The following is a 25,182-nucleotide window of genomic DNA, read 5'->3' as shown; positions in this document are numbered from 1 at the left end:
ACTGACTATAATATCTTCTTTAGAACAGTTATGGTCTGTTAAACAAATAGTAAATGACACCAAAACTTGTACACGCTCCCAAACACTCAACTGGCTGTTCAGATATAACTTTATACATATACTGTATCTCTTAGCCAATGAAGAAAAATTATGAGCCAGCATGGTTCTGCCTACAGCTCAATATTTGAAGAAATCTACTATACCATCTCCTAGGCTAAAATGACCCTGGTTGGGTGGTAAGTTTGTTACAAGAAGGATTTTACTTTAAACTGGACAGAAAGAACAGAAGAGCATGTATTTGTGGATTCGCCAGCACTGGACACTTTTATGATTCAGCTGGACAGTGTGCTGGGACATCTAGTCTTGGTCATGCTTTGCCTAGAAAGGTTGCACCAGGTGGTTCTTGAGGTCCCTTCCAACCTGGTATTCTATGATTCTATGATACAGGTGTATTACCAAGAAGTGTGCTTTGGGAAAGTGCTTATATTTCTGTTGTGCTCATTTGGGGATGGTGCGGGCTGAGCCTGGAAGATACTTTGTCACATCATGATGTGATACATCATATAAGGAACCCACCAGAGGCACTATCATCCTTTCACACTGTAGCTGCAGTCCCTTCTTCCAGGCAAGGCAAGAATCTTTTAGTACTAGTTCTTTCCAACACACAGACAGGATCACACTGCCTGTTCTAAGCAAAAATGTGAAGCAGAGAGGGAGAGAATTCATGAAGGGGAAACCAAAGAAGACCTCTGTAGCCACTTATTCATATTACATGGTAGTAAGAAAGAAGTACACAAGAAAGTAAAACCTACATGGCAAATGAAGAAAGCACAAGGAGTGACAAGAGAACAAAAAAAAAGAAACAGGATTAGGAAAGTTTATGTTAATAAAGCCACAAAGAAGAAGTAAAAAACCGAAACAAACACCAAAACACCAAAACCAAGCAGAGTGGCAAGAAAGGCCTGGGAAGTGAAGTGCTGAAGACAGAGTATTGCATCTGAGCAACAAGAACCTCCTAGATGTCTGTGACATGCTCTTGCTATTTTAAAATCTGATTTAATCCTGAATGTAACAACAACAACAAAAGAATTAATAACGGAAAAACAACCCCCAAAAGAATAGAGAGCAATTTAAGGGAAAGAAGGACAGTTGTGCAAGGGAGAAATACAGGAATTTACAACATGGTGGTAAGTAGGAAAGGAGAACTAGAGGAACGTAGGAAAGGAATTGAAAGGAAACTGCACAGCAGAAATAGATGACTCTTAAGGCATTCTGCACTGAAAGGAATGATGAGATTTTATATAGAATGAAAAATATTAGGAAATGTTTCAGAAATTAAAGGGAAAAATAAGACCAGATTTAAGAAGGGATAATTATGCAAACTGATGTCAGGGAGATCGGGAAATAAAAGACAAGAGAAAAGAAGAAAAAAGAAAGAAAATTTCAATTCCTCTAACTTGTGGTGTTTAACTCTGGAGGAAAGAGATGGTATGTGAATAAATGTCAAAACTAGATGAATAGTGACGCAGAGCGATTTCAGAGGAAGTGCAGCGAATTTAGCATAAGAGAAGCTCAAATCTAAGATTCCCAAACCTAATGACAAACAACCCCCTCTTGTTCATGATTACAAAATTAGTATAGTCAGGTCCTGTCTATGGTGTCTTGAATTTGGAGTGGTTAAACTGGACAAGAAATCAATATTTTCTCCACACTCTAATGAAGGCTTTCTATTAGAATGAATGAAAGCATCAAGGGAAGCTGAAAACTTGTCAGTCTCATTGTACACTGGAGGAACTAGAAGGGTTGCCCTTGAAGAGGCAGAACAGAGGGGTCTTGGGATGCTGCACCAAGGACATTCTAGTAATAGCAAAAAAGATACATGAACTGGTAGTGAACAGGATTCTTTTACAACAAGATCGATCTGGTCCTGATGCTTTCCTGAATCTGATACAGAACACAGGATGGTAATGGAATCAAGCAGACAAATCACATGGCAGAAACATTCAATGGCTTAACCTAAGTCTTGAACATCATTTATGGCAATGCCTCAGTATGTAAACACTTAAATCTGAAGAAAGGTTGTGGATGTTTTCACAAAAGGAAGCTACTGCTATCATTAGCTTCAACTAAATAAAGCAACACAAACCTCTCCACCCAGCACAACCCCTACTCTATCAATCACTGGTCTTTCCTACAACTATATAATGCCCTTTATATGAGAGAACCGCAGGAATTCACAGGGGAATGCCTTGAGCTGGGCAAGGAGCCGAGTGAGTTTTTGGTTCAGGATTAGTAGGCAGCTCAGTGTTGGCCCACAGCTACCAATACTGTAGTTGGTGTCTGTCTGCTGTGAGCTACCTGATCAGGGATAAGAAGTAGACGAAACCTTCTTCAGAGATCTATCTGAAGAAGCCTTATATTTGCAAGCTCTGGTCTTTATGGGAAATTTTAACCCCTTGATATATGTGGAAGACAATACAGAAGGGCACAATCAATCCGGGAGTTTTCCAAAGCACATGGATGATAACTTCCTGATATAGGTAGTCAGGCTGATGAGGGGAGTTCTGCTAGGTGTCACAGTTTTATAAACAAGGAAGAACCAGTCAGGGATGTGAATGTCAGGTGCAGCCCTGCTGCAGTGATCACGAGATGGTGGAGTGGAGGATGTTGCAAAGAGGGAATAAGGCAAAAAGCAGGATCATGACTCTGATCCGTGGGAAGCAAAAAATTCACTGTTGAGGGGTCTGCTTGGAAGAATGTCATGGGAGGTGGTCCTGGAAAGATAGCGGTTCCAGGAGAGTTGTAAGACCACTTCCTCCAAGCTCAATATTTGTCTAACTGGAGAAGCAGAAAATCAAGTGAAGGTGGCAGTTAGCCTGCAGATGAACGATGAGCTCCTGACTAAACTAAAACATAAAAAGGACACATACAAGAGGTAGCAGCACAGCTGTAAAGGCAACAAAAAGGACTTCTACAGGTACGTCAGCTGCTAAAGCAAAATGGAGTGAATGTGAATGTGATGATGAGTATGGCAGGGGACCTGGTGACAAATGAGATGGGAAAGACTGAGGTACTGAATGCCTTCTTGAGATGAGGGAGAAAGCCTGGAGCAAGGAAGAGGACCAGGTTATGGAATATTTAAACAGACATGAGCCCATGGGCTCTAATGCAATGCCCTTAGTAGTTGGCTCATGTAATTGCAAAATCACTCTTGATTATCTTTGAAAGATCATGGTGATTGGGAGAGGTTTCTGAGGACTGGAAGAAGGAAAATGTCGCCCCATCTTTGAGAAAAGCAAGAAGGAGAATGATGAGACCATTCAGTCAGTCAGCCTCAAATCAATCCCTGGGAAGGTAACAGAGCAAATAATCCTGAAAAACATTTCCCAATACATGAAGGACAAGAATTTTGTCTGCATGATCTTATGAAAGGGAAATTATGCTCACAACATGACTGTTACTATTGGCTTGGAGAGTGAGGGGAGAGCAGTGAATGTTGTGTTTCTCTACTTAAAAGCTTTCAACCTGCAAGTTCCAGGAAGTGCTAAACTGGGAGGACAGATTGATAGATGAAGTGGTTGGGTGTATCCTGGGCTACATTAGAAACAGCATGGGCACCAGTCTGAGAAACATGAGCCTTCCTCTTTTCTCTGCACTGTCAAGGCCACATCTGCAGTGGTGTGTATACAGTTCTGGGCTCTTAGGCACAAGAGAGATATGGACATAGTAGAGTGTGTCCAGCTAAGACCACAAAGCCCATTAAAGGCTTGGTTCATCTGACATATGAGTTGAAGCTAAGAGAGCTGTGACTTTTCAGCCTGGAGAAGAGAAGGCTCAGGGAGGTCTAATCAATGAGTACAAATACCTGAGGGGAGGGAGTAAAGAAGGCAGAGCCAGGCTCTTCTCAGCAATGCCCAGTGACATGTCAAGAAGCAATGAGCACGGAGTGAAACACAGGAATCCCCTTAAATGCAGGAACAAACTTCTGGAGGTTGGTCAAACACTGTGCTGTAGCTGGTTTCCCAGAGAGGCTGTGGAGACTCCATCACTGAAGATATTCAAAACCCAGCTGGATACAGCCAGCCCTAAGCAAACTTGATGTAGCTGACTCTGCTTTAAGCAGGAGGATTGGACTAGACCATATCATGTTGTCTATTCCAACCTCTACCCTTCTGTGACTTTCTGAAAAGATGGCTTCGTAATTAGATTAAAAGTAACAGCTGGGAACACACAGTTATGTTATTATTCCTGTGTCCTAAAGCTGCCTTGAATCAAGCTCTGCCAAGATACTGGCCTAGAAATAGTGAGATTGCATATTCACCACAATGAACAATTCCTAATAACACCAGTGAGCAAATTAGAACTATACATATAATTCAATATGATGTATTTTAATGATTGCAAGTCTTTTGATTTCTTTTTTCGTTTACTGCATGCAAACACTATAGTTTAAATTAAACTAGTTATTAAATCCAGTTTGGATTTGAACCAATGATTATTTTTATGTAAAATTATAGTTTATATAAATACTATAAACAAAGGAAAAAAACTAAAAGCATTTTCATTCTGCATTATTTTAATGTTAATATTTTGTTTTTAAGAATTTGTGTGGTATGCATAGGGATATCTTGTATCAACATATAAAAAGAATTTATAGTTATAGAAATAATTATAATGTAACATCTTCTGCTTTGCAACAACTATTTATACTGAACACAAGATGGTGCACTTATACTAGAAGATATACAAGCAAAGACTTTTGTGAGTTAACAGGACTAGACATAATATCCCATAATCTTTTTCAGGTTTAGGAAACCTATACTCTAAAAATCCTACAATAATAACAAACAATCCTATTTCTGTTACCTCAGATGTAAACATATTTTATTTCCAGTACAAGTTAGGAATTTGTTATAATGATTGTATTTCGAGAAGGTTACCATCACAGTATTCAAAAAAGCCTGAGTTCAGTATTTGAAAGTTACTGCTTTCAAAGTTCATAAAAATTGAGGCAATGGAATTGTCTGTAATTTCTTGCTATTGGAAGGTTTTGGAAATGCACATGGAGCCAATAATCTATACTTTTTCATTTATTAATGCAAAATGGTCATAAATTCTTTTAATCCTGAGTAGTCCTAAGGCAGAGAAACATAAAGAGCATTGATACTTCTTCCATATGCGTGTTTACAAAGTAACATGAAATAAAAGCAGTCATATTTTATATATTTTAGAAAATGACTACTTTCACTGAGACAATAAAATAAATATTCAGAAGTAATGCAGGCACAGTTATACTATGAAATACCAATTTATATAAAGAACTATAGCAATTAAATATTGAGTGTTGCAAATATTTTTTATACTGTTGTGATGTTATGACATTAATAACAAAACGCATTATCCATGTGTGTTGAGCATCATTTCTGGGGGCAAATTTTATACTTCTATAAAACGCAAACATGACCAGGTCAAAATATTTTTACAACATGAAGTTAAAAGCTGACTTGATATGGACCTGGTGGGAAGCCTGGCAGTTCCACCTGGGTGCAGTGCTTTTCCCAGTGTATTTGCACTGTTTCTCAGCACTGTGCAGAGTTAGCACAACTCCTCTCCTTTCCTGAGCAAGCTAGCTTGGGTGTCTATGTCATACTTCATTGAACAGTATGCATTCACCCTTTAAGTCTGTTTCAAGACAAGGATTTCAGTCAGGACTCCTTAATCTTAAATGAATGCACTATCTTACTTGCTATTTTTAGACTTCCGTCATCCCCCTCCGCCCCGCTTCCCTTCTTGTCATAACATTTTTGAGAGGTCTTGCTTTCTCCTGAGGGTGAATGGGAAGTTTCTGAAATCTGAACAATGGTTAGATGTAAGAAATATTTTACATTGAACTCAGACATTTCACACCTACTCCTCACGCACTCAGGATTGCTCACTGAATTATGCTCTGCACATGAATTCTTTATGTATAGATCATTTTGATTTTCCCACTGTTTGTTGCTGAAATGTAGAACTTGCTTTCTTTAACAAGAGAAAGACAAATGAAATTCTTCAAACATTTCTTGAATCATCCTTGAAACATAAGTTTTCTCCAAGGAACAGTCCATTAGTCATGCTGAAAGACTGTTTCACTTGCTTTATTAACATTATTAAATTATTAAAGTGGTTTTAGTACTGTACACCACAAGTATATTACCTAAAGTAAAATTACTTCTATTTTCACTTGCCACTAATGAAAAAAAAACCAACCCAAAATATTAAAATACATCTATCAGAAACTTGAAAATGAAATGTGCTTAATATTGAATTTTTTTCTCAGTCACCTTCAGACAGCTCTGTTCAAGGTAAATGTAACTTTTATGGATAGGTAATGCTAGATACACATTGATAATCTAGTCTTTAAAAAAAAAAATCTTCGCTTTATTTTGAGATACAAACTCAAAAAATAATGGCAGCTCAGGAGCATATGTTCAGAGCTCCAGTCTGTGTTCAGTTTATGCAGTTAATTTTGTTCAGGGCCAGAGAGCCTTTGAGATGCTTAGCCAGTGAAGAGATAGATATTCACTAAAGAGAACTGCAAACAGCACAGAGGAGAAGAAAATCACAGACAAGTGCTCACCAGTGGCAATCTCAGTATTTTCTTTTTTATATATTAGTGTAGAAGCAGAGAGCAAAACCACCAAAACTGCAATCTATTTATGCTCCTAAAGGGAGTGCAAAGGGAAACCAGCTCTTCACTTGTGTTGCACTTATCACTTTGTTGTTCCCTATTTCAGTAGTTTCTTTTGCATTACCACAATAGACACAATTATTAATACTGCATACCTACAGTGCCTTTTCCCCATTAGAGAATTGCCCATGCTGGGGTGATCATCTTCAGGGATTACGGCTGTAAACAAGGACTTGAATACTGTTTCTCAGTAAAACTGTGCACTACTCTTCTAAAATGGCCCTGGATTTCTATCCAAATATGAGTTTTGTTAATAAAAAGAAAACCAGAATGATAGAACTTGTGCTTTGTTAGGAAAGCCACATGAACAGGGCTTTAAAAACGTGCTTAGAGCTCAAAGGGGAAACAAAATAAAAGAAGGAATGATATTTTTCTCATCTGGGATTTGTGATATACAGTTACGCAGGGAGGAAGAAACAGTGCAACCACACAGCAGTGAGAAGCAAGAGAACAAACATTTTGCCTGCTGTGCATACAGGGGGATTTACTCTTATCTCATATGCCCTGGTTCTACAAATCTGCTTTTAGGTTAAAGCGTAGGTGTGTCTGCTCAGCAGCAGCTCCTTGAAGAAGCGGTAGGTGTAAAATGTCTGTCATTAATCAGGCTGGCGATTACTCTCACAGTCATGGAAAATGAAATGAACAGTTAGTAAGTGGATGAAAAAACAAAGCCACATTTTGTAAGTCTTCTTACCAGATGAAGAGACACCTTTTGATGATACCAGATTTCTTGGTTTCCTTTTTCTGATTCTTAAATTAATTTCTTGGATATTTAAAATCTATTGTAGACAGTAACTACCATACACAAAATTATTATTAGATATGTATGCTTTAGAAGATATATTAAACACCAAAAAGGTAAAGACACAAGCAGACAAACCTCAAAATGGTAGTTGGAAACTCATAATGATGATCGCAAATTATAAGATCATTACCCTAAATTATCAACGATTAAGAATTAATTGGTTATTAAGCTTTACTTAGAGATCTACTACTATTCTGATCATGTGAGAATGATTACTAATTTTCTGGCATAGAAAATTTAACTTCCTGCATTGTATGCCTTTCCTTCAGACATTTATTACATTGCTGCTCTGCAGAACGTCACTGCTAGAGATTTGGAAACTTGTAAGACCACATTTTAGATACCCCCCCAAAACCCCATCTATATATCAAATGTAATTGGAATACACAAATCAAACTATGAAAATCATATAAGAGAACTCTTTTCTACACAGATGTCAAGTCCCCAGGAAAATGGCTTTGTAACAAGAATTAATGCTCAACAGACTTGCACAGAATGAAAGCATTCCCCAGGCTAAATAGCCAGTTTCCACAAAAAAAACCCACTGCTGGTGCACAGTGCCTTGCTAAGGAAGCTGAGTCTTGACAACTCCACACTAAGGAGAGGGACTTGGGGAGCTACAGATCACAACACCTCCTAGTCAGAACAGCAACAGTAAATACAGAAACTTTGTCACTTTTTCCCATGCACACAACCACAACATAAATGTCATCTTTTTTTTCTTTTCTCATCTCTAGATGAACAAAACAGCTTTCTTCCTCTTTATTTGTCCCTGAGTAGAGACACAGGTGTCTGTTCCCTGATGCACATATCCCTGAATGAGGTCTGACATTCTTTCTCTTCCATGCAGATGATCTAATTATTCCCATATGCTGCTGAAAGACATTGCAGTTTGCAGTCTATGAGCAGTGTTTTGCAGCGCACACACCAGCATCTGCTCTAGCTGACTCCTGACAGCCAGCACCAGTCTGCAGCATAGGGCAGCACTTACAGACAACTGACATGGCACAGAAAGTACAATCTGCACCACCTTTAAATCATTAAAGTCAGCTTCCAGCATTAAAACCTCAGACACAGTTTCTTCTACTATTTATGAGCAGGCTGTGTATACGTATCTTAAAGCACATTTTAACCCTTAATAAATTTTCAGCTTTTAATGTGCAATGACTGATCAGAATAAATTTACAGAAAAACATCATATTCATATTTTCAACTTCCCAGTAAGAATACCATGATGTTATTTTATACTAACTGTCATCTCTTTAGAAGAATGGAATAGCTCATAAGATGTCGGATGTCAGGTAAACATATTAGGAATACTATAACAGAAAAAAAAAAAAACCCAAAACCAAAACAAAAAACATTTTCCTTACTTTCATTTAAAATATGAAAGCCTTGCAAACACATACTTATGCAAACCTTCATTTCAAGTTAGTCATCCAGTGTTTCACTCCCCAGTTCTTTAAATGTTGTAAACCTCCAGTGTCTATGCAGTTGTTTCTAAGGTAACAGATCAGGATGCCTTGTGAAAAAAATGAATCAGATCTTGAATATTCAAGACATCTCCAGTTGCAGAAATGAGAAAAGGGCAGTATCATCTCAGCTGAGGGTTCTCAATATCTTTTAGACCCTGGCCTGATTTACAGACAAGAAAAATGTAATACACCCTAAAGCTGCAGTGTGAAAGTACAGCAGCGTATGCAGTTTCAGGCATGTAGACTGTCAGAAATTTTTAATCAGAGCCATAATTAAGGAATTACAGAGGCTGTTCTCAACAGTCTCATTGCCTTATTGCAGGGTATACACACACAGAATACAGATGAAGGATGTGTTTGGTAGGATTGTGCCTTCATTCCAACCACTGACAGCCGCACAGGAATCTTTGTGTCAGACACATCATGCACAAGCCAAAAAATGCATTAAAAATGAACATGAATCAGCATGTGAAAATTAGTGTGCATAGTTGTTCCTCAAGAGACCAGATATGCATTATTTTCATCAAAGAAAACAAATCGGTATCTTTCACAGGTGATAACCTGTGTCAATCTTTTTCAGTGAATAGAATTATTGGGGTTTGTTGAGAGTTTTCTGTGATTTGTTTGTATGTTTGTTTGTTTTGAACTGGCTAGAACTATGTTTTGTTTCTTTCAAAGGCTGTTTTGCTTGTTACCTGAGTGCAGAAATCATAAACACATGAATGCAAGCAAGGCATATAGAGTATTAACCAAAATATCATGTAAGACTTTGGAAAACTTCTATTACTACAAAAAAAAAAAAAAAATTCTTTGCTTAATGATATCATACCTATATGTTTATTATTATATATGCATTTTGGAACATGCACAGATACATCCACCATCTGTGATAAAGTAATTATAAAGTACTTTTCAAATGCCCATCATAATGAGTTCTAAAAATCAAATTCATAGAAAAGGTTCTGGCTTGACAAAAACTTTCAGAACTGTATTATTTTCCATGTTGTGTAAGGGAAAACTGAGACATAGCAGCCTGGTAGCTTAGGGATCAGATAAAAGTTGTGGTCATACAACTGGATGGGTCATGACTACTTGTATCTGGTTTTCTGTCTCTGAATTCTTTGCTTTATATACTGCATTACAAATTATTACACACTATAAATGCTTGGAATAAAACCTGTTCTGAATACTTGCATGGCTTGTTTGGGAACAGTCTTCAGTGATTACTCTGCATGAAGAAAAATTTAACAGCTTTGGGGACTTCTATCATTTATCAAACTGAGAGATGGATGCATTGATTAGGATCTTACGTTCTTGGAAGGATGTGAAGAGCATCTGGAATCGGCTGCTTCGACTGCCTTCATCTGCCCACATGCGGATTACACCAAGACCTGTCCGCAGCATTACATCATTAGCAACAGTGCTGCAAAATTTTGCTTTCAAATCCTCCACGGAGCTACTTCCATCATAGACAGCTACAAAATTCCTTTTGCATTCATTGGAATTCTGCATTTCGTAGTCCAAGAATCGCAAATAGATCTATGAAATAAACAACAGAAGTAACATGTACAGACACTTGACAATGACTAAAAAAATTAAAACACCTTTGCTTTACCTTGTGGGTGAAAGACTACACAACACTACAATCACAGTAGTTTTTCTGGAGCTGGTGAATCATAGCCACTTCCTTGCAAGGACATTAATATGGAAACTGAGCACTGTTTATACTTCCTGGTATTTTGTCTTGCTTCAAAGTAGAATCCAGAGGGACATCCCAATATTTTTGTTCTTCTTTGCAGTGAGGTCCTAGTTTCTAAATATATATCCATCTCTGAGAAGTATGCACAATGGTCCTTCAAGCTGAAGGACAGACAAGCTAGAAATTTCTTCTTTTGCTGGTTGGCACAGTATTGCTCTATTACATGCCTGACATGGAATATAATAAGGCAAATAATTGCTGCTCCCTCCCCAGAGTCAATATGTGTCATCCTTATGATATGTCTCAGCTACACTGATTCAGGAAGTGAGAATGTGGGAGCCAGGCAGAACTCAATCATTAATATTTTTATGTTTCTTCCAGCAATCTGGCTACCATCTCAGTTTTTCTAAACAAAGCCTTATGGTACATATTTTCATAATTTAAGAAGGCTGAAATCAGGCGCATTTTGTGGAAACTGCTAGAAACCTAGAAAGTTTTGTTTGGGTTTTGTTTTGGGTTTTTTTTTTAGGAAATGTCTCTTGCATTCAAGCTAAGTTCTCTCATAAAGGTATTAGATGTATCGCCCTTTGGAAAAAACTCTAAATCTACCCAAAAAAAGCAGGGTTGAGGAGAAAATGCTATTATTTGATATTCAACTCTATATGGACTTTAATAGGGAAAACCACTCATTTTAAAAGCAATAATAGAAGCAACATCAAACATTCCAGTAACAGAGAGGGCAGGTAATATTTTCAATAGACACATGATACATAACCAAACTGCCAAGCCTACCCAGGAGATTTCAGGATGATACAGAAAGGTGAAAGGCGAAGTAGGACACAAATAACAAAAAGCCAGTAAGCATATTTGGCATCCAGCTATACACATCTTTACCAAAAAAAAAAAAACTACAACCAAAAAGAAACTCCACTGTATTAGATATCAGATACATTTCTTTACAAACAATCTTATTAACTTCAGGCAGTTGTTTTACATGAACAGAAAAATCGCCTAAAAAGCTTCTCTGGATTTGCATACAGTACATAAACATAGTGTATCTTAGTAGCAACAGGACTCACCCCTTCACCTCAATAATATATTAAAACTGTTATGGCTTGAGAATTACATACTATTAAGCAGTCTGCTACTGTTTAGTAATAGCTCAGATATTTAAATGATCCTTTCCAGGTAGTGTATTATGTTACATTTTCATTCCTTGTTATGCTTTGCAACTGCTTTCCTCAAAAGAATAGTTGGAAAACAACTTTTACTAGCATATGAAATTTGGTATACTAAGTTTCATTTTGCTTGTCTCACCTTTTTCTAGTATGTTATCCCTTACAGTAATCCTTACTTATGTTCCAGCATTCCCATCTTCCAGAGGAACTCAGAAGAATCTATTTCAATTAAATTGCAATTAAGTGAATTCTACTTTTACTGTGTATCCTGGTTCTTAAATACTATAAATTAAGGAAGATGCCTGAATTAATCTATACAAAATGGAACTGTTAACAGCAAAACACAGTTCAGATGGCAATATTTTATATCAGTGAATACTTTTCATAGTGTTTTTCATTTCATTTACTGGTTGCTCCACCCCTGCAAGTGGAATGAAAAATTACTAGAGTTTGGTCACCCAGCATAGCTGAAATTTTCTCGTACTATCCATTGTTTTTTAGAACTGTGTTGTATTGAAATGTTTTGCCATTTTCTCTCCTACTGGGGAACATGCAGTTTCCATTCCTGTTAAAACAGGTCACTTACTTCCTTGGAGAAGTCATGCTTTAAAATTCGTTTTGAATTCTGAAGATTTGTTCCGTGCAGTAAATGAATTTCTGAAGTTCCTCTTCACTGGTTACATCCCTTTAAAAGTCTTCTATTCTTTAGTCTTTTCCTCCCTTACCCAGGTGTTAGGCACTTGACCCTTCACCCCTCATGGTCCAAATCCTTATTCTTGGTGTTCTCCAGCTATTTAGAGCATTTTTGTCTTACTGATATCTGACTACTTTAGTCCCTCAGGAAAACCTCATCTTCAGTGTGTTTGCTGCTCTTTTCTGTTTATACAGCATCAGCCACTTCCATGGCCACCAGGCAGATGGCTGACCTTTGCTGCCAGCTGCTTCCTAGAAACCGTTACACCTCTGATAGGAAGTGTATGAAAATGTGCAGAATTTAACTGGAACCAAGCAAAAATGAACAGCAAAAGTCGTGTGAGAGAATTGCAAACAAGAATTTTGGACCAGTCAGTGACTCAAACACATCTTTGAAGAACTGGGCTCTTACTCTTCATTCTCGTGGTTTGATAAGACCCTCATATTAGTGGCTCCTGGGGTCCACCTGGTGCAGGCACTCTGTTGTCCTGACAGAGCAAGATTATATGTGATGGTGGGAGGTATGAGAAAAGACAGAGCCATGACACCCACACCAAAGAATTGACCATTGCTGGGATACACCGGAGAGTTGCTTCTGTGTCCTAGAGACCATTTGCTCCTGCTCAAACAAGACCACAACAGGCGCTGTGAAACCCTGGCACCCAGCTTCTCCTGTGAAGCTGCTGAGACAGTCCATAGTCCATCTCTGCATAAAGTTTTGCTTAGAATGAGGAGTTAAATATGCATCTTGCTTTCTTTTCCTCTCCTAGCAGAAGCAGCCTGCTTCTGATGGGTGCTTGAATGCTAGCCAGCTTTGTCACAATAAAAACCTTCTGCAGTAAAACTGTATACAAATATGCAAAATGACTGCTTTCCAGGAAGCGAAGTATGTCAGATAAATGTCTCATAGAGAAGCACAGATGGCTTCCAGCATATTATTTTCAGGAACCATTATTTTTATGCTATATATGCCTATTATGTGTATACCATCTATATGTTACGATATTCCATATAAATGTAAGATAGACTGTAGAGACGTAATGTAACGTACATATATCACATTTTTACCTTATTCCACTTTTAAGGAAAGCTCTTACCTACTCCAACTGCAGCTAGTCCAACTGCAGAACAATAGTAAAATTATACTTTACACAATGGGGAAAAATCACTTACACTTACTTGTTCTCCATTTCTACCCTGCTGCTTTATATATATACACACATATATGCACATACATACGTGCGTATACATATAAATAAGCAAACATATATCTTTCATAGGTTATCCCATTTCATTATTGAGATGTAATTTATGTTGTTTTTATTCTTACAGGAAACGTGTGCTAATCCTTACAGTGGTTATAAAATACCAGCTCTCACAGCAATTTCCAGCATTCATCAATTATTTCTGATCTCTTCAAACAGATCCTTCATATAACTGTACAGCCAAAGTCTTGTATCTATGGGCTTATCATCTGACATTCCCTACTTTCTGGTGGCAGACTAGCCTTATAAAATAGTAAAATATTTCTCAGAGTAGCAGTTATAAGTGCTGAGAAGAAATCAGGAGAACAATAACTTAGCATTTCTCTTTGAGTCTTTCAGTGAAGAAGCCATCACTTTCAGTTCTTCCCAAGTGTTAATTCTGCTGTCAGTCATGCAAGTTCATTCCTGTATGTGATAAATTCAGCTAAGATCATAACATATACAGACGTGGTAAGTACTGGAACCACTGGAAATAAAAATTTGATTTAGAAATTTATCTCTATCCTTTAGAAGAAAGATGGTACATTGCCCAATGGCATGCAGTTTCATAAAATAGAGAAAATAATACATTTCTTATATTCTGAAGTGAGTTGGAGTTTCATTCTCAACATCTGCTTTGGAGATGACTACTCCTAGAACTTTATATAAAGTAATGAGGACTTGATACAAAGCACACTAAAATCTGTGGGTATCTTTCCATTTACTTAGTTGGATCAGACCTATGGATTAAGACTGCAGACATTTTAAAAAAACCTGGAAACTGATTACACAAACTGACAACCTGATATTGGATCAGATTCTGTTTTAAAGAGCTGGAATAATTTAATTGCATCTGCACACCTCTGCCAATTTTTATGGATTTATCACTGTATTTTTGCCATTGTTCCTGTCACTGGCTGTAAGACCCACACTGGCAGGAGAAGATAACTAATAAATTGAGTTTCCCAGGGAAAGAATAAACCTAATGATATGATATACCATTGTTTAATGCAAAATGTTCCTGAACATATTTTTTTATTTAAATCAGTAGCAATATTCTCATTACTTTCACTGGTATGTGCATCTCACTAAAAGAAATTAAGCAAAAAGTGAGAGAAAAATTATCAATATTCTAGGTTAATTAATTTACTGAGGTCTTAGGTATTACTTCTATCAGCAGGATAATGGACAAGAAATTTTTCTCCCCCAAAAGAAAACAAAGTAACAAAACAAAGAGGTCACAAACTCAAATACCACCATCTGCCTTCATTAAGTATTTTTTTCAGTGATGCCTATAGGAACTTTTGGAATGAACGTTTCTATAGATACTGACACACTATATTAGCACAATTGGGACATTCTTGTTGAAGACATCTTATTTGAAAGAAGCAGCATAACTCTCATATCTTCTTCTTTCTCATTCCTGTTGCAAAGTTTTAATAAGACACTTTCCTGAAATCGTCAATGCCACATTACTTAGAACAGGCTGCTAGTGCACAAGTATTAGCTTTTACTGAGTTTTGAGATGTCGCTGCAAATGCCAATGCCATTAGCAACAAAACTAATAAAGCCACACTGCAACTGTGGCATATAGTTTACACTCTGTCACACATTTCGAATAATTGTCTTGTCACCTTTAAGGTTTGTATAGTCAACGTAATACTAAAAAAGGAAATGATGGATAAGTTTTACTATTGTTTTAATTAAATTTGAAAACACCAGAAATCTCTGACTGCAAAATGAAAAAAAAAAAAAAAAAAAAGAAGTATTTTAAACTATAAATAACGTATCATCTCAGTAAAATGGTCAGATTATAATCTCTTCATAGTGAATCACTTTTGATGAGTTCTGCTTTTTAATCAATCACTTAAGCTTAGGACTGACAACATGATTGATCAGGCCAGTCAGGAAAAAGCTTCAAACCGTAACCCAGCATATCGAACTTAATATATGTGCACAGACGTTCAGTCCCTTAAAACCAAACCAAACAAACAAAAAGCCATGATTCAACTGCCAAAAATAATTTAGGTGTAAGACAAGACCTCCTCTTCATCTGGGCCTACCATCCAGATTTTTCATTTTCAGCTTCTAGTTTCAGTCAATTCTTTTGTACACACAAAACTGGGTTAAATGGTCCGTCTTTCTGCATTGCACAGTGATCAGTTACAGTGCCTGTTTATTCTACACCTTGTTCAGGTCTATATGATTAGACACATGGCTGGGGTAGAGCTAATTTTCTTCATAGTAGCTAGTAAAGGGCTACATTTTGGATTTGTGCTGGAAACAGTGTTGATAATTCAGGGATGTTTTCATTACTGCTGAGCAGTGATTACACAGAGCCAGGGCCTTTTCTGCTCCTCACACGACCTCACCAGGAAGTCGGCTGGGTGTGCACAAGGGGCTGGGTGGTGCTTAGTTACCAGCTGGGGTTAAACCACAACACAAGGCAAGATGACTACAAATATACCATGCTAAAATACATTAATTACAATGTTTGGATTTGTCTTCTGAAATAGCATGTCCTATTGTTTGGATCCTGAACCGTTATTTTGGGGGTGTTTTTTTCTGGTTTGTTTTTTTTTTTTTGTTTTTTTTTTTTTAAATCCCCTTCAGCCTGAAAGTGTTAATAGGACACATTCTGTTTGGTTTTCTGTTTGTTTGGGTTTGGGGTTTTTTTGACATTTTGGGGGCTGCTGTGACTAGTCTGAAACCATATTGTGCAAACAGATAACTCCATACCTCATATTTTCCTCTCGGCTGAGGCTTGGAGAATACTGTTTGTCAAAGGTGACAACCTTATATGGTACTTCTAACACCCTGTGATTCACAGCTAGGATCAGACATCAAAATACCATTTTCCTGGACAAATGAAGCTCTTTGGATTTCTTTGCTTTGTCCTATTTGTTTCTTCAGACTTTTGTGAGCCCCCAGTAGCTGACATTTATTGTAACTGTCATTTTTCTCTCATACAGTGGCAGAATGCCTGCAAGTGACAACCTTTACAGCTTGTTGGTGCCCTTCTGCTTTTTAACACTGAAAACTGTAGAGCACATCCTGATTCTGCTTTTCTTTGGCAGATATTTTATTACTTTAATCAGTAGATTTTTTAATCGCATTTCCTAACAATTATTTGGTTTGAGGTTGCTTAGGTTGGTTATCTTTCTGTACCTGAGTGGAATAGATTCATGCTAACTCAAAGTGGGTTTCGTCAGTGCTACTCTGGCATGTGTATTACCATGCCTGCTAAAAGACATTCTACATGCATGATTCTACACACACACTTGTCTTGCATCTTCATCTAACAAATCTGTTTCAAAGAAGTATTTTTAATAGTTTCACACAGGTAAACAGTATTTTCTACTTCTTTAAACATCATTTGTTCAGCTTGTTCCACAGATGCAATATAAATGTATTGGGTTTTTTTCACTCATAATATCATTTGCTTATCTGTATGTTAGCCAGCTTCAGAGCTTCTTCAGAGACTGAGCTCATTTGAAGCCTGTAAAAATGTCTATGAATATCAGGGTTTTCATTCTCTATATTCCATTTTTCTGCAATATTTCAGGAATCACCACTCAAATGACTTTATTAAATGTTAGTGTACTAGTTAAAGCTTTTCTTCTATACCTGATTAGGAAGCCTCCAAAAATCAGCAATATGGTAGTCTGCCAGTGCTGGAAGCTTAAACTGTTTTTCTTTCAGGTCTCATCCAAGAGCACAAGTTTCCACTTCACATTTGAGAATAGAAAATGTCTTGGTTTAGTCAGATTGGTTTATATAGACCTGTAGCTTCATAAGTTGCTTCACTGCATGTTTCCTCTTAACTGCCTAGGAAATGCATGTGCAACAACCCAGTCTCTCCAGACTATATTCAATCCTAAATCAGGCACCCGGAACCAAAAGCAACACCTATTTTGCCAAGCATATGGTTACAAGGTCCACTGTGAAAACAGTAACAGGGGATTTAGAGCTTTTACCAGGTAGTAATACCTACCCCTTGTAAATATGCAAGTGTCTTAGTCCCACTTGAGACCCACTTTAGACCCACACTTGGCCTCATTTCTCACTATCCCAGTCTTGTGCACTGCTAAGTTGCTGCCTGACTTGAGCTGGGGCTGGCCCCATTGCCATGTGCAAACCCAGCCATCATCACACCTCAGCTGCCATGGCTGGGCCTACCTGGCTTTCCCTGTTGGTCATGTTTTGGTCCTGTGGCCACCCTCACCATTGCCCCCTCCCCTGTGCTGTGCTTCCCCCTTCCACTGCTCCCTAACACCCCTGCTTGAAACAAATGTCACCACTTACAGATAGTGCGGGCTTAAGGAGACTGCAATAATTTGTCAAAACTAGATGCTCATTAATTAATCCTTTCAGTTTCCTGAGCTTTTTGTTAAGCTTTGCATCCTATAATCTGTAAAAATATCTTCTTTGCCCAATAACACACTTAGGTGGGGCAGGAGAATTGGGCATCACTTTTTCTAACTAGCTTCCAACTTAATTTTATTTCTCATGGTGTACATACAGAGGTCATTCTTTCTGAATAAATGACTTCAACTGGACCGAATTCAAACTAAGGATTGTCTATCTGTAGTTAGGATGCCCTTTCCCAAGCTGCCCAGAGGCTCTGATTATAAGTACTGCTTATTGTTTTTTCCCAGCATCAGAACTTCATCTTTGTGAGTGTTCTATTACTATTACTGTCAAATTGTGCTGACATTTTGTTTCCTACATAATCTCTCAAGGAACAAGCACGACACAATGGTACCTTGCTGGGAAAGTTAACCACCAAAGAGAGTGCTACCTGAGCACAAACATGAGTTCTGTCTTCTGGGGAGATGCTTGTCAAGCTGCTGACGCATCCAATATAGAAAAACAGCTGCCATTGACATTAATCTCCAACATTTCACCCTTAACAGAAAATGAGAAATAAATTATCATTCTATTCATTTTCTTATTTTCTATTCATAAATAGAGATTTTTTACTTATCCATTGCTGCAGCCAAAGATATCACTGAAGTTTTTCAAAACCTAGTACAATAAGCTTATCCACTTCCTCCTCTGGGCTTTGTTCTACAGAGAAGGATTTTGAGATGAGGCAGTTCCTCCAGCTCTTTACTGTTCTGGGTGGGTTGGCACAGTTGGTCAGCAGCTCTCTCCTTCATTTTCAATTTTGGCTCTAACTACTGATAGAAGTCAGCTTCTACACAAAGTACAGAACCCCCAGTATTTCTGAAATCCAGATTCACAGCTGTCTTCCTCAGCATGAACTGACTTCAAATGATCACAAGAAACACACTCTTTGCAACCAGTCATTGTCAAATATAAGCCTCCAGGTCTGTGTATAGATTGAAGTCATGTCTAAAACGCTTTCTGCTGTCTTCTGCACTTCCAGAAAGTTTCAGTTCTGCATGCACTTTCAGCATTTTATTTTTTGTGCTATAAGGTAATCAGTGGTGACTCTATTTTAAGTGTGTGCAAGAAATTTGCTGTTTTCTGACCCATTCCAGCTTGCTGAGGATAGCAACAATGTTGCACTCAGACTGTCAGTTTGAAGCTCAGGCTCAGAGATCTCAAGTTCATACTCCATGACTGATCTCATTGCTCATACATCTTGCTCAGACTTGGCTTGATTCTGGAGTTGGAAACCAAGGAAAGAACTTACTTCTGCAGACAGTTTAGATTGGATGAGCTTAAGCCAAATGAAATTGCAAGCAGCCCACATTCTGGCACAGTTTAATTAAGAAACTAAAGATGCAAAGATCCAACCCAAACTATATCTGAGAAACTGGCCTTTTAGGCATAATTCCCAGTAACAGACTGTACTGCCCAGAGTACAGGAACATGTGGATTTAAAGACCTTTCCTGGGTTATTACTATTCTTAGCTGGAAAGCCTGTTTTCATAGGCACAAGCTGCCATAAATTAGAATGATGTCACACAATTACTGTGCTGAATATGTCATTAGTTCAAGGTCAGATAAGCACAAAGGAAGCTGACTGTAAAATGTGGACAGTACAATCCAGTTCAGTTGAACAAACTCACTAACAAATCTTACTGCACACAAGTTTGGTTTTTTTTAATTTTATTCACTATTTTATTCCTTAATGTCTAAAACTTATTCAACCTGTCCCAGTATGGTGATATCATAACCATATGTGTGTGTGCATGTGTGTATAGATATCTATGTGTGTGTATATATATATATATATATATGTGAAAATCACACCAAGAAAGTTCAAGTGCTAAATTGGATTTACCCCTGCGATAGGAATCTAGGCTTGAAAACTGTTGGGTTTTTTTCCTAGCTTGCTAAAAAAGTTTTCAACTCCAAATGCTTGGAAACACTGATTTGTGTGGTTTTATAATGCCCTATCTCTCTACCCAGAGAATTCTGTAAGACAAGAGCAGCAAGATTCATCAAGAGATGACCCAGCCCAAGCTTCTCCCTAAAGGCAGGATTAGTAATGTTTCTCTCATTTTTCATAGACTGTCACCTAATCTGCACTTTAAGACCACTAGCAATGCTGGCTGAACAAAATTCCTTAACCAGTCATTTATAATCCTCTCCCTGCTGTTTGAAATTTTCTTCCCTAGTATCTAACCTGAATCTTTCACAGTGCGGAACCATGACTTATCATACAGATGTGGACATCAGAGCATTCCTTCCTTGTTGCTTCTAGATGACCTTAAATAACTTTCAGTGTTTCCTCAGGTTTTCTAGAATGCTCTCTCTCCTCTCTCTCCCTTCCAGTTGCTCTTCTACTGGTATATACTTTTTGAAGTGCAACTCAACTAAATAAAGGTATATAAGTTAATGAAAAACTAAACAATCTTTAATCCTCTATTAACAGTGGTAGGATGGCATTCTTCTGTCACAAACTGTTTATGGTTATGTAGCTACGCAATTTGTATTTTTGCATCAGGACTGAAGTGTTGATAAATCTTACAGATATGTAAATATGGGATTTCTAGAAAGGCTCTAAATCATACAGAACTTTAGTGTTAGATCAAATAAGAATATCACAAAGACATTATCTGACCAACCAAACATAAACTGGGATTAAGACTGTAGGAAAATTTTATTATCTTATTTACTTGTGCTAGTTCTAATAAACACAATTCTAATTTTTGTGTTTATGTGTTTTCTTTCTACTAATAGCTAAATATATAACATATGCAATAACAATTAAACAGGCCAGTCATTAGACTGTAGCTACTTACTGTGGCAAAGTGGGAACCTCATCTACTCAATTAAAAACTTCTATGAATATTGAATTTATCCAAATGTAAAAAATATAATAAAATATATTAAAGTACGTTCTGGAAATTATTTATCTGTATTCTTTATGAGACAACTACTCAACTCTTAAACTTTCACAACAGAAAAATGCTGATATGCATAACTTTTTATCTTCTGGAAACCTTTCCTCCTGTTTATTCAATACCAAATGCTGAAACAGACATGTTCAGTACAATCCACTCTGAGATTATACTGAAAAAACCCTTATTTGTTTAAAGATAGCAGAGATCAGTAGATATGTAAATTCTACCTTGTAAAACCTTTCTTGTCCAAAAAAACACGGCAAGAGAAAAATACAATGTGGAGTTCTCTTTAACGTTGTGAATGAAAATAAGTGAGAGGCACAAAGCTCTTCCAGTTGCAAAGAGAAGAGAAATGGTAGCGTAGCCAGCAACAATTAATCCATATAACGACTGATAAACCATGGATGAGAGAGGAATTCAGAATCCAAGAAAATAATTACTAAATTCATTGCAGCCCTCTCTTGTTTGTTACAAAGGCAAAACCTGATGACTGTGGTGGAAGAGAAATGAGGATACTATCTTCTTTTGTCTGCGGTTCTAAATCAGAAGAACTAAAGTTCTCATACAGAGGAACGTGAATCTACTTTGGCTTCATTTTCACAGTTTGCAGATGAGAAATTATAATCTTAGGTAGCCAGCAGTGTTCACTTAGTAGTTTCTATATAAGTTATTTAAAATACTTTGAAAATTAAAGTGATAAGATTACCTCCGATTACCTCTCACTTAAGAAAACACATTGATTCTTTTAAAATATGAGAAAAAGTAAAGATTAATTGAAGAAAATTACTTATGGAACAAAAAGTCCAATAACACTGCCCGCTTCATTATTTATAAAGAAGGTTATTTTGGCTGAAGTGACAAATTACCCTTGAACAGCAAAAGGAAAAAAAAAGTTTACAGGTTCAAGCAGTAAAGTTATTAAACAAGATCTGACTGTACTAAGAAATGCACAACATATTAGAAAAGTCAATTTCTTAAATTAAACGGCAAATCAGCAAGTGGGCAAAGAACTGACCTTGGATCGGGGTGGTGCTCGGATGAACCATTTACAGTCTACTGCTTCAGTTTCAGAAGCTTTTCCTTCTTTGACAATTTGTACAGATTCCACAATTCCTTCAGGTCCTCCCATCTCAAACTCACAAACTGAATAACAAAATACCAGAAAAAATGAAACCTGAACAGCGAACAAAAATATTTTCTACAGCAGAGTGCAAAGGCTTCCAAGTTAAAAAAAGAACACAAAACAACATACCAACCTGGCAATGGTTTCAAAACACCAAGGTCCTTAAAATCTGGATCTTAAAAATTGAGAAAGAGAAAATTAATTTTGTTCAATATCTTGGTTATAATGTCTATGTTGTAAAATTCGACAATGCACTTCATAATATGATTATTAATATATTTCTTAGAAATAAGAAATGTTTCAGAACTACGTCAACAGATTAATTATTAATGCAGAAATTAATGATACTATCAGATCAAGATTGTTGTGGGATTTTTTTCTGTTATGAAATCTCGATTTTGTCTGTCTCTCTCTCTCTCTCTCTGAAGTGTTCAAAAATATTTCTGCCCACACTAGAAAGCAAGAACATCACACAGCTAACCACATGATATTTTAATACATCAGACTAATGAAAGAAGATATATTGACAGATCCGTTCAGAATCCTTTTGCCTATTTTGCATTTTGTAGCATGACACTCAGCTTAGCTAGAGAAATCTAAACTCCATTCTGTGTTTATGAATACTCTGCCATCCCTACTGTCAAAGAGGAGGCTCTGTCAGAAGCATCTATTTGGTCATCCTGGAATACATACCATAAGGGTTTGCCATGGAATTCATTGTGCTGACAAAGTGGTAAGTCTAATACATGTGATATTTTCAATCAGATAAATATTATTATATTTACTGTCTAAGATGCTTTCTTTGTATCATGCTTTTATAGCCAGCTATAACACATAGATGAAATGAGTTTTGTCTTAGGCCTATGCTTCAATAGACAACTATCCATTGAAAAATCATCATTTCACAAAATTTGTCCCAGTTTGAAGATACTTTCTGAAACCAGAAATGTAAAAGAGGCTAAAGTATTTCAAGAGAATTCTTCAGAGTAGACTAGTCTTGTCTAGGAGATTTTAACCATTTACACTTTTTTTGTACCTACAATGAATATTCTGCACAGGAGAAAATAAATCAACCAACCAAAAATAAAAAATAATGAAAAAAATCCCCAAACCAAATAAACAAACAAACAAACAAAAAATCCATTGGCCTCTTTTTTTTTTTTTTTTTTCCTGGAAAGTTGATAGGATCTGGCCATCTGAAATCAGCGATTAACACTTTCATACAAACACTCAGCATTAAGCTTCTCCTGAGCCACATACGTAGTGCCCAGGCCTCAAAAGAATTGCACATGAGGAAAGCCAGGGTACAGTCTGAGCCATGAGTCTACTCATGGAACTGATCTTATTGTTTCAGAATTGGGTCAGTGCAGAAAAATCTATAAATAAAACAATGAAGAGAAAGTTTGGAAGCAGGAAATACATAAAGTTTAAAAAAATCCCTCAATCATCCCACCACCAAAACTGCTATTCCTCTAGCCTTAGTCAAGTCAGGACAGTAAGAATCATAATAAAATAATGTCCAAAAAAAAGTCTAGCATTCTATAAGCAAGATCAGTTGTTTTAACCTGAACAGTCAGAATATCTTGACTTCAAAAACTGGAGTTGTAAGATCACTTTTTTAAACTATTCTTCTATAGCCAGGCTGCTGTTGTTTTTTTTCAGTTATCTTTTTCAGTTGCACAATATACATCATGAGTAAATACTCATGAATTTAAGGGGTTGCAAATATAACTGAGTAGGTAGTTAGCATTAATTGCTAAACAGTTTTATGGAACAGTAGATAGATATGCTGACCAACAACACTACAGGTACTAAAATATTTGAGTTAACGTCCTCGGGTGTTGATACCTAGTGCTGAAAGCAATATAACAAAAGGAAGCCTACTTTGACTATTGGTTCAAATTACCATCCAAACGATTACACTTCATTTTGCTAAGTTTGCAAGCATCACTTCGATTTACTGAAAGCACTCCAACACTAGCAAAGTACAGAGGAGGAAAGAAGAAAAGGTCCTGACAGGATTTCTCCCATACAGAGAAGTTTTGATATAAAGGAATCTAAGCAGCAAGAATCCAGGCTGAAATGTAATCTAGACCATGAAATTTGACCAATGAAATAATTTTGAAAGTAAGTTCTCATTTGTTAACAATAGAGTAACATTGATAACAATGAACATTAAAGTGCACAGTCTATAAGAATTCTAGAAATATGGCAGATCTTGCTCAGATTTAAAAAAAAATAATCTTTTTGCAACCTTTCAACATCCCAAGAGTGATAGTGAAATAAAATCTACAACATCTGAGGTGATACACTTCATTAAACATTAATTGTATACCAATATTATTATAATAAAACAAGAACCTGTAAATAAAGTATTATCAGAGATGCTGAAAATTCAACTATTTTTAAGCGTATTTAACCAGCAAACATTGGGGTTTTTTAAGTGATCTGCCATTAAACAGGTTATATTTTAGCAGCTCTTCTGTATAAAATTCAATCAAATTGTTATTATTAGTCTGTCTGAGTCAGAACCCTTTTAATGATATCTAAACAAAGACTAGCTAGATCTTCCAACAGACAAATAGCCTTAATGAAAATCATGTTCCCATTAGGAAAACCTCCCTAGACAGGAAATTTTTTCCGCTAAAAATAAGATTAATCACCTGTAATGAGACAGAAAAATGGGACACAATAGGCCATGCAGTACATGGATTTTTTTTATGGGATTTCCTTAATGGAGGAAGCACATAAAAACAGAAAAAACACAATTTTCACAAGAAATGTGAAAACGTGTAAAGGTTATATAAATTGAAGATCTTGCATCCAAAAGAATTTCTGTGGCTCTTTCCTGAAGCATTAGACGTCTTTTTTAAAAACTAACCAAAGCCGATAAAATAAAGGTTATCCAGAAAT

The 25,182-nt window shown here is 36.8% G+C and overlaps 1 protein-coding gene across 1 annotated transcript in view; it reads right to left on the bottom strand.

Moving 5' to 3' along the window:
- The window catches only part of LOC104402684 (neuropilin and tolloid-like protein 1), a gene marked incomplete at its 5' end in the record, with an annotated part of 29,628 nt that extends 7,184 nt beyond the window's left edge, over positions 1-22,444 (bottom strand). The window contains 3 exons of the mRNA XM_010010631.1: positions 10,321-10,549; positions 22,162-22,289; positions 22,403-22,444. Coding sequence (XP_010008933.1) covers positions 10,321-10,549; positions 22,162-22,289; positions 22,403-22,444 — 399 coding nt within the window. The remainder of the gene's footprint in view (positions 1-10,320; positions 10,550-22,161; positions 22,290-22,402) is intronic.
- Positions 22,445-25,182: the final 2,738 nt, after the last annotated feature.

This window comes from Nestor notabilis, unplaced genomic scaffold, assembly GCF_000696875.1.
Source record: "Nestor notabilis isolate BGI_N333 unplaced genomic scaffold, ASM69687v1 scaffold733, whole genome shotgun sequence".
In the NCBI taxonomy this organism is placed as follows: Eukaryota; Metazoa; Chordata; class Aves; order Psittaciformes; family Psittacidae; genus Nestor; species Nestor notabilis.
The sequence above is the reverse complement of the archived record's forward strand: the minus strand, read 5'-3'. Positions and strand labels throughout refer to the sequence as shown.